Source organism: Centruroides vittatus, unplaced genomic scaffold (genome assembly GCF_030686945.1).
Source record: "Centruroides vittatus isolate TY-2023 unplaced genomic scaffold, ASM3068694v2 contig_3263, whole genome shotgun sequence".
NCBI lineage: Eukaryota > Metazoa > Arthropoda > Arachnida > Scorpiones > Buthidae > Centruroides > Centruroides vittatus.
Window position 1 is genome coordinate 10,091 of NW_027122094.1, and position 14,132 is coordinate 24,222.

Here is a 14,132-nt window from a genome sequence, read left to right on the forward strand (position 1 = left end):
ACGGAACAATATAAATGCATAATCTTAATTTTGTCAATTACGAAATGGTCCACGTAATAATTAAATTATCCATTGCTATTTTGAAAACTTTTTGAATATATCGTACTGTAATTATATAACTTTACTGCAATAATTATATTCTTCGATATTTATCTAATTAAAATAAAGTATAGAGGAAAGTGTATAGAAACAGTGATGGCGAGATTAGTATGATAATTCATCAGCTGTACATGATTTAAATGTCTATTATTTTTATTTTTATATGAAATTAGTAAAAGTGAAAAACAAGACAATGGATTTACATGATATTCCAAGAAGTTGATTCAATTAAAAATATAATTTTTTTCAGATTTCGATAAACTTTTGTACATGCGAACTGATCATATTTGATAAACCAAACAATAGAACTATTCATCATTCGGTGTCATTAATTTAATCCCTGTAATGGCTTGGCTTCTCATTTATGAATATTTTAGTGAGATTTTATTTATAGTTTGTTTAATTGCATTTTTATGCAGAAAATAAGCGTAATAAATTAATATCTTGGTTAAAAACAGTGCTAAAATGCAGAATAGTAATATTAACCTGCTTAGATTTTAAAGACTAATGTCTTTAATAAGTATTCTTAACATATTGTAATTTATACTCTTTTAATTACTTATCAATATAATAGTTTTTCAATGAAAAAAATTTGTCTAAATATGATGTATTGTTCTCATTTATCAATAGTCGACATCACTAAAATTTTTCCTATAGTTTCCTCGTGTTTTAAGACAACATATATTTAAACAATACTCGACGGCGACATGATAATGACCAACATACTTTCTCCACTTTTCGTCTTACTGTTTTCGTTAGTGGTTCCAGGACATTTGTTACCCACAAACGAATCACTTGATTACGAAACACAACCAGCAGACGAAAATGAAGACGCTTTACGTTTTATTAAAGATATGGATGGAAAAATGAAAACATTAATAAGATCCGTAGTCAAGTCCAGTTTACCTTACGTGTTGAAGATGTCCGAAGAGGTGACGTTATCTTCTTCGTGTATGAGTAGTTTAATGCGATTCGTGAAAGATTTCATGAAAATGAAAGATTGGACCTTCAGCTGTGAGTATGTCTTAAAAAATTAGTAATTCCACCTACGTTTTAATATTACTGTTTGCTTATGGTACATATTATAGAAAGTAAATGATGCTTTTTAAGATTAAACAAAACTCCTGGTCCAGAGCAAAAATACATTTGTTGTTGTTTATATTATGAATTTCTAAATTAATCTATTTAACCCTCGGGGTGTCTGGTGAAGAAATTTCCGCCGAACGCCTGGTAGAGTCCCACAGACCCCAAAATAAAAACTTACATTATATGGCTTGTAAAGATAATTTTAATGTTATGTTAATATATATATAAAATAGGTTTATTAAGACATATTTAGAATAAAACAATCATTGATTTACGTGAAATATTTATTCACACGACTACATAATAAAAAACATCAACTTTTTTTGTTGTAACAAAAATATTAACTTTGTTTCTATAGAAATCATGATGTAATCTCATTATAATTTAAGTATTTTGGGTTGATTTTAATGGCACTTAATATAATTATCTCTTAAAGCATAAAAATTAAGCTTTTTCAGTTAAAATTTGAAATCGAGAATTCAGGCATTTTTCCCATAGGAATTTCGCATGTCCCACGCAAACAAATCTAGATCATTTTTTACAGACGCTCAGTAGCTGCTTAAACGTTTATCTACTGACAACGTAAACGTGTTATAAATCAAGCAAACACAAAAAATATTACTTACACTTTTGCAACGCGGAGCGCCTGGTGGGGTCTGTGAGGCCCAGCACTTATTCGACCACGTCTTGTTCGCAGAATACCGATCGATGAACTAAAAATTTTGTGGGGATCGCAAGCACATGAAGAGAACTGAAGCTACTAATAACCTTAAGTCGCTAACGCAAATATTAAAATAGTTATGAACTTTTGAAAATGAGTAGCTCATCAGATTCCTTTCAGACCCCTCCAGGCACTCCGAGAGTTAATTTAGCGAGTATGTTGAGAGTATTTCTGTAAAATCATCGCTGAAGCTTAGCTCTATGTTACATTTAATTGAATTAAAACGTGATTATTGAACTTTATGTTGAATTAGTTATTATTATTATTATATTAGTGAGGTTGAGACCGAAGTTTTCAACCCGAAAACGTGTACGTCGGACGTTCGGCGACGCTTTCCTGTAAGCCTAGAAGTTAGGCAATGGCCTTTGGAATGTCAGTTGAATCACGCTCGACATACTGTAGGCCATTGCTTAACTTCTAGGCTTACAGGAAAGCGTCGCCGAACGTCTGACGTACACGTTTTCGCGTAGAAAACTTCGGCCTCAACCTCGCTATTTTCTTCTAAAAAACGTAGTGTTAGCAGTACGAATTTTCACAGTGGCGTGCCGTCATTGAAAGCGATGGAAGTGCCGTTTCCACCTTCCAATGACCTTCCCTTGTATTTTATAAAATATAAATTTTCATATTTTAACGTACTTTGAATTAATTAAAATTAATATATTATTATAACTGCATTATGTATCTTTTACAAATTTCTATACTACATGTGAAAAAAAAACGATAAGATTGCTATTGTATATTCGAATAATTCAGTGGCAGAAGGAATGTCGAAACTAAGTCAGTTTCTAATCAGCCAGATTATATAGGCATTAGCACATGCGGTTTACAGTGCACCAACCTCACCCGGTAGAAGCAACACACGCGTAAAGAGTCCGACTTTATATCCCGGAGCGGTTGTGGGCTGTTAGCCGCCTGCTAGATATTCGGCCACCCTCGCCCGATTATGTGAATCACGAGCAGACTAGATCAACGGCGAGCAACCCCCGGCCCGCGGGCCAGCTACAGCTCGCGAAAAGTTTCTATCCGGCCGGCGAGATCTTTAATAGATTATTAAATTAGAAAAATAACTCCAATTCTTTGTAATTTTCGAAAACGATAGGAGAAATAAATGTAGTAATTAACTTTTTATTTATTTATTTCATATTTGCAGACTAAAAAAATTACAAGTTACAAGAAGGCGTCAATTGACTACTACGGCCCGCGGAAACAACGTAAAATTTATTCTGGCCCATGTTATAAAAAAGGTTGCCCACTCTAGACTAGATAATCTAGTCTAGATTTATAACTTAACCCGACCAATAGGAGTTTACTGGCATGCTTTTATGATAGTTCTGTATAGTTGACAGGAGTTTTAAAAAAATCCATTAAAATATTAGTAATGTTCAAAATAACCACTCAATTGGTTTGACAAAAAACACAAATTTTATATTTACAGTAAATGTACAAAATGATCCAAATTAGAGTTACAATTAATTATGCACAAACACTAGTCTGAACAACAACAGATTATTCCCGTACAAATTCGTCGAAAGAACTCCTTACGAACAAACAGACTTGTAATTAACAAAACCTCCGAGTCAGGAACAAGTTCGTACACAACCACGTAACTTCCAACGAGAGAGTTAGTTAGCACCTCGATAACGACGATCTCCCTTGATCCGATCCGATCACCTCCGATACGATGCCAGCCGATCCCGATACGAACTTAAATAGTCGACGGCGTTCGAACCCTGCTCCAATCAAATTTGAATGTTCCCGCAACGGCCGCCAACGGTCACTTCCCGCCGGCCAATCGTCCGATGGTCGACGATTTGAAACTTAACGGTTCTTCCCACGGAAATTCCTAACGGTCGTTTCTACCGGCCGATCCTAACGACTTTTCCGTTATGACAGTTCGTTATAACAAACAGGTGGGAATCGCGCGTCTTGGCGATTCCATACCTTAAAATATTTGATATATTTATTCTGCGTTTATTCGTTTAAACTTCGAGCTTATTATTTAAAGAAGATATATTATTAAAATGAACAAAAATGCTTATTATTATAATTAGTAAACGCTGTTATTTGTATCACGTGAAATCCCTTTGAAAACATCGAAAAATGCAAAACAGTTTAAGAATTTTTTTACTCTATGTCTGAATGTTAATGTACAGTACAGCTGATTCTTGATAATCCGACAGGTATGGGACCAAAAGATTGTCGGATTACCAAAAGTGTCCAAATTACCGGAAGGGATTGAATATTTAGCATTGTTTTGCTAGTAGTAGCCTACAATATTCCTACATTTTATGAGTAAAATGCTGCCTAGGTTATTATGGAAATGAAACACCCATTTCAGTTAACGAAAACATGTTTATTAAAAGAAATATGAAATTAAAATCAACAACTGTAGTGCCTTTGACCGGTGTGCTTCTTCTCTCTTTCTCTGTAAATCGCAAACGTTTTCGAACCTCGTTGGGTTCTTTGTCAGGCGTAACGGAATTCTGTTCTACAAAATTTAAATATTTCGTCGAAGTTGACCGTTGATTTAGAAAAAATTGCATTCTGGAACGCTGTTGCGTGCAGCCGATGTCGTCATATTAGACTTGCGCAATGTGAGTATAGCGCTACTTCAGGGATCTGTTGAAAAAGGCTTCCCAAGCCGATGATAAGTTGACCTCCTTTTTAAAATTGATGCAGTGTGTGTTGCTGCGGGTGTTGAGTAAGATGTATATAGCTTCAAGCCATTTGACGTGATCTTGTCGAAACGTGGAGTGAATAATTGCGGCACGGGTGAAAAGAAGCTCTACTTCTGAGTCGGATGAATAGACTGCTAGGGCGGTGTTTTGTCTATGGTGTAATACATAGACATAGACAAGCATACATGTAACCGGACGGGACTACGGTGACCTTGACGGGAGGTGCGTCGGACTACTGAGCATGTCTACTTCAAAAGCGTCGAATTATCAAGGGTCGCTGTATATGTAAAAGGCACGATTTTGTTTATCCTCTTCGAAGCTTAATAACTCTTGTGTTTTTATCTGACATATTCTGAAATTCTGTAAAGAGCTTTGACTTTTAGGTAAATTGGCGTTCGTAAATTTTGGTTGCTTAAAGGAATTGGTGTGTCATATCTCGAGTAAAGTGGGATTAAATGAAGATTCTACTTCTTATTAGCATTTACAGTTTTGAAATAAAATATTATAACGGATGTTTTTAGTATTAAATATTGGCAAAAAAGTTAAGCAACTCGTTGCTATATAATTTTTAATGTTTAAAGTTGTGTTCGTTGTTTCAGTATTGGATTCTATCGGAAAACCTCCGTCGGGATTTTTACGAGGAACATTGTGGATTCAAGGTGATTACGATCAATGCCTTGACATCGAAACCATGGAAAATAAAGTCATCAGAGGCAAATTCTGTTCAGTTCTTATCAAATTTCCAAAGTTACGACAGGAAACAATACGGATGGTTTCTTCATCCGACATCACAATCGTTCAATTATTGAAAAATCTATGTGTGAGTATTTAACGATAATTTTATATGTTATTTTTTATCGATAAAAATAATCAAGTCATTAGCATGTGCGTACATAACTCGGTACAATACAGTGAAGTTTCTCAGGTATGTTGTGTTTCAAATCAATATTTAATATCGTGACCATTTAAAAAAAACTATTGTAGTGAGGAAATAATGCAAACTTCGTGCCAAATTTTAATATCTATTGTTAACTTTTATTATCTTCGATAAGAAATTACTCATACTCAACTTTTGACTTTTGTAGAAGTGCTGTAATAAGTCGTTGGTTGACTTTGACATATACTTTAAGCTATTATTTGCGAGTCTAAATAATATACTGTAATTTTCTATAACTATTTAAAAGAAGTTTTTGTACGAATGAACAAAAACATGACGTATTTATTATTAAGCCTTTGTGTTACTTAATTAGTTAATTAAGTACAGTAGAGCGTCGTTAATCGGAACGTCGGTAATCGAAATGGCCGGAAATCGGAACGATTTTCACTCGGACTGTGTCGTGCTGAATCGAACGTTTTTGATACTAGATTTACTTTTAAAGTATAATTTTCATGTTTTTTATGTTTTTCGATATATTTATTTTGTTTGTACAATATGCAGAAATAATTTTTAACGATACAATAGCCTCGATTATTATTATAAAAATTTTCGTTAAGCTTAAAATCGACGAAAATTCAACACGAAGCGACACGCAACGAAGAAAAATTATAACATCGGACAGGTTAATATATTTTTTCGTACAAATTCGGAAATCGTAACAAATGACAAATTGGAACAACCCCAGTCCCCAATTGACTCCAATTTTTCGACGCTCTACTGTACTTAATTACTTAATTACTGTTAGTACACAGACTTATGAAGGATATCAGAAAACAAACCTAAAACAATGTTCTTAAAAAACATAAAAATTAATGGCAATTCTTGTAATTTCCAGAAACCTTTTTCTATATCTCAACTGCTAAGCATGTTAAAGGAGTTTCGTTTAGATGTTTGTATTCCAGATTCCTGTAGTGAAAACGACTTGGAAAATATTGGAAATTGGAGTAAGTTTACTGCAGTAAAACGTTATAAACATTTAAATATTTTATTGTTTACCGTAATTTCATAATTCAAAGATTTTTTTATTATAACGTTATAAAAATATAAATTATTACCTGATAATTAATATAAATATATTTGACAATTATTTCTAATAGTTTAACTTTATGCTGTTCTTTTAAGTAATAAGAAAACCTCTAAAAATTGAAGTAGAATTCTGTAAAACGAAAGAAGAGAAGAAAGAATATTCAATATCTCAACTGATTTGTTTGTAAGTTACTTTTTCTATTCGCGTTTTAATTATTCGGCAACAAATTGCATAGCTACAAATTCTCACTAAAATTTATCCAGTCGGCTGTCTATCCGTTTGACTTTCTTAATCTCGAAAACAGATTTAGAGTGGATCCGAAAACAGTAGCAACAGTAGACCCCGATAAACTATACATAAACCTACGATGCTAATTGAAATGTCATTATATTTTAATTCAGAAATATTCACCCGAAAGTGTAAGATAGATGATCAGCACGACTCTATTGTTAAAAGTATAATGTGCAGGCACAAGCAACTACGTATTTGAGAAGGAAAACATATATTTTTAATTTAATAGTGTGAATGGTTTATTAACAAAATTAAAACGATAAAGAACTGTAACAATTTTTCTCACTTTACAAGTACTATACATAAATATTTCCTAACATAATTACTGTAATTATGTTTCTGTATATGACTACAATCCATTATTTTATTAGAAGTTATAGGTCCTTTTAGATTTTTTATGCTTTTAATTGTTATTGAAAAATAATATCGTATTCTTTAAATAAATGTACGAAAATAAACAGGAAATTTATTTTTATTTCAGAGCCGTGTTCGGCACTTTAATCATTTCCGTAATCTTAGCAACAACCGTTCACGCTCTGTCGAAATCACAAATAGTTAGCAAAGAACAGATAAATGGTAAGTCAGTCAGTTACAGAAGTATTGTAAAGTAACACGTGTTTATTTTTGAAACTTACACAGCAGATAGTTTATATATGTTTTATTATTATTTAATAATTTAACACTTGATATTTATAGGAATAATATTTGACGTCGTCGTTTCGTTATCCGCACTCAGCACTACAAGTAAACTGTTTTCAGGCAACATTTACGAGAATACAAGAGCGCTAAGTGGAATAAAAGTTTTACTAATAAATTACATTATATTTGGTCACGTTATAGCAACTTTCGGAATAATACCGACCGTTTTTGGTAATTATGTTTTGTGATAACAATACGTTGTTATATATATAACTCTCGAAATATACTCCAATAGACAAGTGTCTTGCTAATGTTACAATTACATTTTACGACATTGTCTATAAAGAAACTTATTCTTAAAAGTTAATAAGTTTCACAATTTGCTGAGGCATTTATTTTTTGACGCTACCAATCGGTCCACAAGTGGCCGAGTGAATTAATCAATTGAACCAATGTAGAGTGTTGTTTATTCTCTCGCTAAGTAGGCCTTTTTAAAATATTTTTCACGTTTATAACATTTAAATAGAAGCCAGTTTCCCGTAGAAAGTTGTTTTGGAAGACATTACCCTAGGCCGTTCGATTACCAGTTACGTTTTTAATATTTCTATTATACTTATGCCTGATTATATTTATTTTTGACAATTTTTATAATTTTTAGCTTCGAAATTAAAAGTTTTACACATTTTTACTTTTCAATTTTGAACTTTTAACTTTGTGATTCTTCGTATGTAATTTCATTTCAGTAACGTTATTATTCGGACTGAAGATTCTTGTATCTAACGTAGTGTTAAAATATAAACTTAACTTTAATATATAAATAATTTTCAAATATTATTTTAAATTTACTTGCAGAAAAATATATAAATTTATCCAGAATAGTGAATTACATACCAACAGAAATTGCCTCTAATTTATACGTATTGATTGAAAGTTTTTTCTTAATCAGGTAAGATACACCGGAACGTATTTAATTCGAAAAATAGAAAATTAACATAATTATGAAATTTTATTTAAATTTTAACTTTAATTGTTTGAAATCAAATATTAAAGCGTAATTAAAGCATTAACAGCGCTTTTTTCGGTCTTCAAACGCCAGTCTTCATTCCAGACTACCAGGGAAAAAGTCGGAAACCTCAAGACTGTTCAGGTACCTCGTCGAAATCGCTTCGACAGTCTGAATAGTCCCGAAGTGATATTCCTTTTAGGCTCTGATTGATACGAGGGAACAAAGGAAGTCGAGAGGACAACTTCTGGACTGTCGAGTGGTTGCTACAGCGTTGACAAGCTGTGTTCGGTCAGTGCGTCTCTCACAATTAGCGACATGTGACTGAGAGCATTGTCCTGAACGAGCATCTAGGTACCGGCAATCTCCTTTCGGACCCAGCGGACAGTAATTCTCAAACGTTCGACCACTATTGCGTAAAATTTACTGGTCACTGTTTGTCCAGAAGGAGCAAACTCGATTGTTGATAACACCTTGTACGTAAAAGTAGAAAATGAGCATCGATTTCACTTTTGTTTTCTCTGATGTCCATCTCGTTGTTCGTCATCGACGTCTTCCCAACCACTGTCTTTTCACTTGTCAACCATTTTCACTGTCTTTGGGCTGGTCGATAAGGTAATAGACGAAATCAGATATGAAAAAAATCAAAGATCAAGAGACCACGATTAACTGTACCGAAATGTCATCGTACTAAATTTGATCGCATTTCGACTGCTAAATCTTTGTAGATAGCATTTAATAACGACAATTTACATATCCATTGTTACTGTTTCATGACTAATCATCTCCTTGCAAATACAATAGCGTTTATAACAAGAGTTGTCATCAGAGTAAATTTAAATTACGATGTTATAACTTGTTGTATAAAAAATTTCTTATATATTCATCCACATTTCTTTTTGTTATTTAGTGGATTTCTGACATTTTACACACGGAAACAAAAAGCAAGCTCAAAGATGCAATATGTGCAATTCGTGATGAACAGAGCTATCAGGTATAATAACTTACATTAAAGTTTTGCATAAAAGAAGCTTTTATCTACGAACCTTTTTCAGGTTAACTCTACCAGTTCTTTGTGTTATGGCCACGACTATTATTTTACCTCTTTTGGGCGATGGTCCACATTGGGAAGAGGTTAAACGTCACGCTGAATTTGCAGAACGACATTGGTGGGAATTTGCAATTCATATTCAAACTTATACAATTTATACGTATAACGTAATTGTTTTAATTTTCATTTGAATAGATATTTTTATTATATTTATAATCCGTGTATTATTTTAAATTGCAGTTTTTGTCTCATTTATGGTTCATTAGTGATTTGATGCAATTAACCATTATTACAGCGCCATTGTTATTCCTGTGTGATAGGTAAAGAGATAAATTACTTATATGATTATTTAGTGTTTTTATTAAATTTAGTTATATATAATCAAGTAGTAATTACATAAGTTGTTTAAAAAATAATCAAAATTAGATATAACTTCGTTGATTTCAATTAGATACCGGTCATGTAATTAATATGAGAACTATAAAGATATTTCTCAAAAAAATGTTTGTAAATTTCACATTATAATAATTTGTAACATGATTAAAAGTGTACACATAATCGTCCCTCAGTAATTTAATGCACAACTAAACCTGTATAAAACGGAAGATATTTTTTTCGGCTGTAGGACAAAATCAAAGAGTACATAGTTGATAAAGAAACGGTTGTACATGCTGTAAATTTATCTTGTGTGCACTGGCTACGATCTAATTAACATCGAATATACAAGAAGAAATTGACTAAGATGATTGGTACCGGTAAAGGATGAAGTTAGGAATAGCAATTAAAGTGTTACAATGGCTGAAGTGGCTACGTGACATAATAATTTCATCGGTGTAATATCGTTTTGCCATTGAAATTACGCTGAATTAGATATTAGTTTCGAATTGGCTCGTTCGTTGTCGTGTGTCGTATATTTACAACAAAACAATTCAGAAGATTTAGTTGTATTCATATAGCAACTATATTATTTCTAGCTGGCCAGAGTATTGTGCCATTATATTTCGTGTTAGAAATACAGCATCTCAGAACCTTTAATTTGTATGGAAATTTTCAATTTATTCTTTGAAAGAGAATATTAATTATTTTGTAAATTTCTACGTAATTTATTTCGAAAAAATTCGCAATTATGACTGTCAACAAAACTATTTCGACATAAAAGTTTGAATATTTTCTGACAGTTTCGTTTTTCTTATAATGTAAATAAATTGGAAGCATTTTATTAATTTATTGTGATTTTACTGATAACATTTATATATATTTTTTTGCTTCAGATGGCCAAAACATGGACTATTTGTAATATTTATGTTAGTTATTGTTGGCATTACCTCACACGTGACTTACATGGTGACGACAGACAACTTTAATTTCATTGGATACTCTTTTAACAGGAAGTAAGTTTCAGTGAAAAATTAAATACTTAGAGTACATTATTATATATTCTATTTACTTACTATGGCAATACGCGGCACCTATTTTACGCACATTAATATTTTTATGTATGTATTTTTAATTATATAAAAAAATTGTGATGTATTATATATGATACATTTCCTTATAAAACACTTTGATACAGACAAAATAAAGATAACTTTTTCTTAGGCCATGAATTACTTTTAAAAGTTTAAACAATAATAAGATTATACATTATAATATATTTAGCATGTCATATGCAAAGAATGTTAATTTTATCAATTACTTTACAGAAAATTTTCTACTTACCTCGGTAATAACTATCAAAAACCGTATTACTCGCACCTGACGTCTTATTGCACAGGTTTATTAATTGGAAATATTCTGTCAAACAAAAGAGAACTGAAGTTGAAAAAAGTAAGTCACTTTTTTACAGTTTTCCATATCGTATTACACGTATTGTAACATAAATCATATCATAGATAAATAGTTATATCGAAAGTTAACGTTAACTTGCAATATATAACTAATAGAATTCAGAATATTTGTTATTATTTAATCAACTGAATTAAATACAAAATTAAACACACTTTCGTTCAGTTTCATGTGTACTTTAATGTTTATTGTACTTCAATGTATAAATACTAAACTACAGTTTTACGTCTAATGTCATCATTAATCATCTTATAACTAAATTATAAATAAATATATATTTTAAATACAATAATAAATTTGAATTTTGAAGTATTAAATTAAATAACCGTAAAACCTTTCTAAAGAGAGTGACATTCCTGGAAACGATCAATATTAGCAGTTTAGTGGTTATTTAGCATTATTATGACCTACTAATTTCGAAATCTGGAATATGGGATTAACAGTGGCCCGCTTGATGGCAATCATATGGTCTTGGGTTCCGAAATAAAAGCTTTCTTAGACCTACCAACAGTCGGATATTGACGTTTACCTTTTTTTTCCTTGATAGATTTGTCGAGAATTCTATTAAACAACTGTAAGTGATCATCGCTATGGTCAATTGAATCAAGCAGAAAAAATATGATGTACCGGGGCAAGACACTACTAATTTAAGTAGACAGCATATATTTTAATTTTGAAAACATTTGTTTGTTTTCAGATTTACCGTGTAATCTCCTGGATAATTTCCTCGTCTTTATTGATGTATTCTATTTTGGATTGCACAAACAGATAACTGAAGTGTCTCCAAACAAATCCTTTGTTTTTATTCACAAAGCTTTGTCACCGTTCATGTGTATAATTGGACTTTCGTGGACATGTGTAGCTTGTATAACTGGACATGGAGGTACGTCGATTGCACAGCTTTATTGATCTAATAATTTCGTACATTTGTAATTATTTAGCTTTATTCAACAAATAAACACTAGAATATTGTAATATCAAGTGAGAGGTGTAACTTATTTTCGAACTGAAACAAGTGAACGTGTGAACTGTTACTTTCTTCAGTAATATTTTTTATTTTCAGGTGTTGTTAACAGATTCCTGTCTATGAAAGTCTTCACCATTTTTGATCGTTTGAATGCGTGGGTTTACGTGCTTCATCCTTTAATTATACTTTATATTCACGCTCAGCTTAGAAAGGCTACAACTTTAACTGAACTAAATTTGGTAATTTTTTATCAATTTTTATATAAACGTAATTATAATTGATGGATTTACGTATAAATTAATATGTATATATTACTTTAAACTATAATAACATCAATTAACACAATTCGTATGTCGAGAAGTTACACTTGTATCCTTGACGTAGACGATGTCACCATAAAATTCTGCTCGTTTAAGTGTAACATACATTTAAAAGAATTCTTGAGTTACAACTAAAAATATGGGAATTGCCGAATAAAATTTAAAGTCTTATTCTAAGTACTTATGTTACAGTGAATAAGTGTCACAGAGGCTAACACTGTATATTATAAGTTAAAACGACTACAATTTGCGATAAAAATAGCAAGTACAGCAAATAATGTAGAATTAAAACAATTTGAGTCGTATTAGTTAACCATATTCGACCTTTGATTGTATTGTTAACATTATTTTTCTTTTCAGTGGATGCTGTTCGCACTGGTGTTGTTTCTTTCGCTAATTGTATCTTTCTTCTGTTACGTCTTTATCCAAGTTCCTCTCCATTTTCTGGCTTTGATATTGTTACGTTCAAGATCAAGGAAGAAAATTTCACTCGAAAATTGCCAATTAACAACAATAAATACGCGACTTTAAACCGAATGATATGCACAGATTAAGCAGGTTACTAATTATATTATACAGAGTTTAATCGATCTTTTAAGTACTTATATTATATGAAAAAAATTAAACACACATTAAAATGTATTCACACGTTATAGCATTCTACTGATAATATTTAGAAATTTTCATTTTGTCTAACGAGAATGGAACATTGTAAGACTATATATTTTGTATACGAACCTTGAAAGTATATCAGGGTTAATAAATTACTTAAAAAACTGAAAACTTGTGAGCATTTAAGATATATTCACAATAATAAAAATTACGTGTAAGTGTATACTATTTTGGAATTTTCAAAATTCACATGCATATTAATGTGAGTGAATTTATAACAAAATGGTGTAGAATTGATTACATTGCGTATACGAGAATGGTATTATTTATTTATTTAGTACAAGGTACAAATACCCTTTCACGGTATGTTCCATAAGAAAAAGATACAGTAAAAAGATAATCTGTGTACAAAGTCTACGTCCATACTTGCAAAAACCAAAACATAATAGAGTAGAACCCCCCTAAAACACGGATCCATATAACAAGGCGAAAAAATTGCGATCATGTTCGCGTATCACGCTAAAACAGACTCGTATAACACGGTAAAACGTCATCGCCGATTCGTGTCGCGACAGGATTGGTCGAATCTGAACCAATAGCGGACATTGCACAAACCGTTGAGTTTAAACGAGCATCGGACCTACTAAAAACCATTTATCATTCAACGGTCATAACAATTAAATTTATATTAATGATTCACAGAAAAATAACTTATCGGGTAACACGCGCCCGCCGTTCGATGAGCCGCTCCGCGACGAAAACAAGGTTAAGCAATGGCGTCGTTAAGCGGTGCACACTCGGTAAGTAATTCTGCAATTTTTTGTTTAGAGCATAGTTAATATGGATTATTCTCAAA

At 31.8% G+C, this 14,132-nt stretch overlaps 1 protein-coding gene across 1 annotated transcript; it reads left to right on the top strand.

Moving 5' to 3' along the window:
* Nucleotides 1–809: 809 nt before the first annotated feature.
* LOC136973682 (nose resistant to fluoxetine protein 6-like) lies at nt 810–8,694 on the top strand. The gene is made up of 8 exons (XM_067268423.1): nt 810–1,113; nt 5,184–5,404; nt 6,357–6,465; nt 6,644–6,731; nt 7,321–7,415; nt 7,536–7,709; nt 8,331–8,424; nt 8,529–8,694. The coding sequence occupies exons 1-8, from the start codon at nt 813–815 to the stop codon at nt 8,692–8,694; spliced, it is 1,248 nt and encodes a 415-aa protein (XP_067124524.1). The 5' UTR covers nt 810–812.
* Nucleotides 8,695–14,132: the final 5,438 nt, after the last annotated feature.

Coding starts and splice junctions, on each gene's coding strand:
- LOC136973682 (XM_067268423.1), top strand. CDS start 813: ATGACCAACATACTTTCTCCACTTTTCGTCTTACTGTTTTCGTTAGTG. Junction 5,405..6,356: donor AATTATTGAAAAATCTATGT/GTGAGTATTTAA, acceptor TGTAATTTCCAG/AAACCTTTTTCTATATCTCA. Junction 6,732..7,320: donor ATATCTCAACTGATTTGTTT/GTAAGTTACTTT, acceptor TTTTTATTTCAG/AGCCGTGTTCGGCACTTTAA.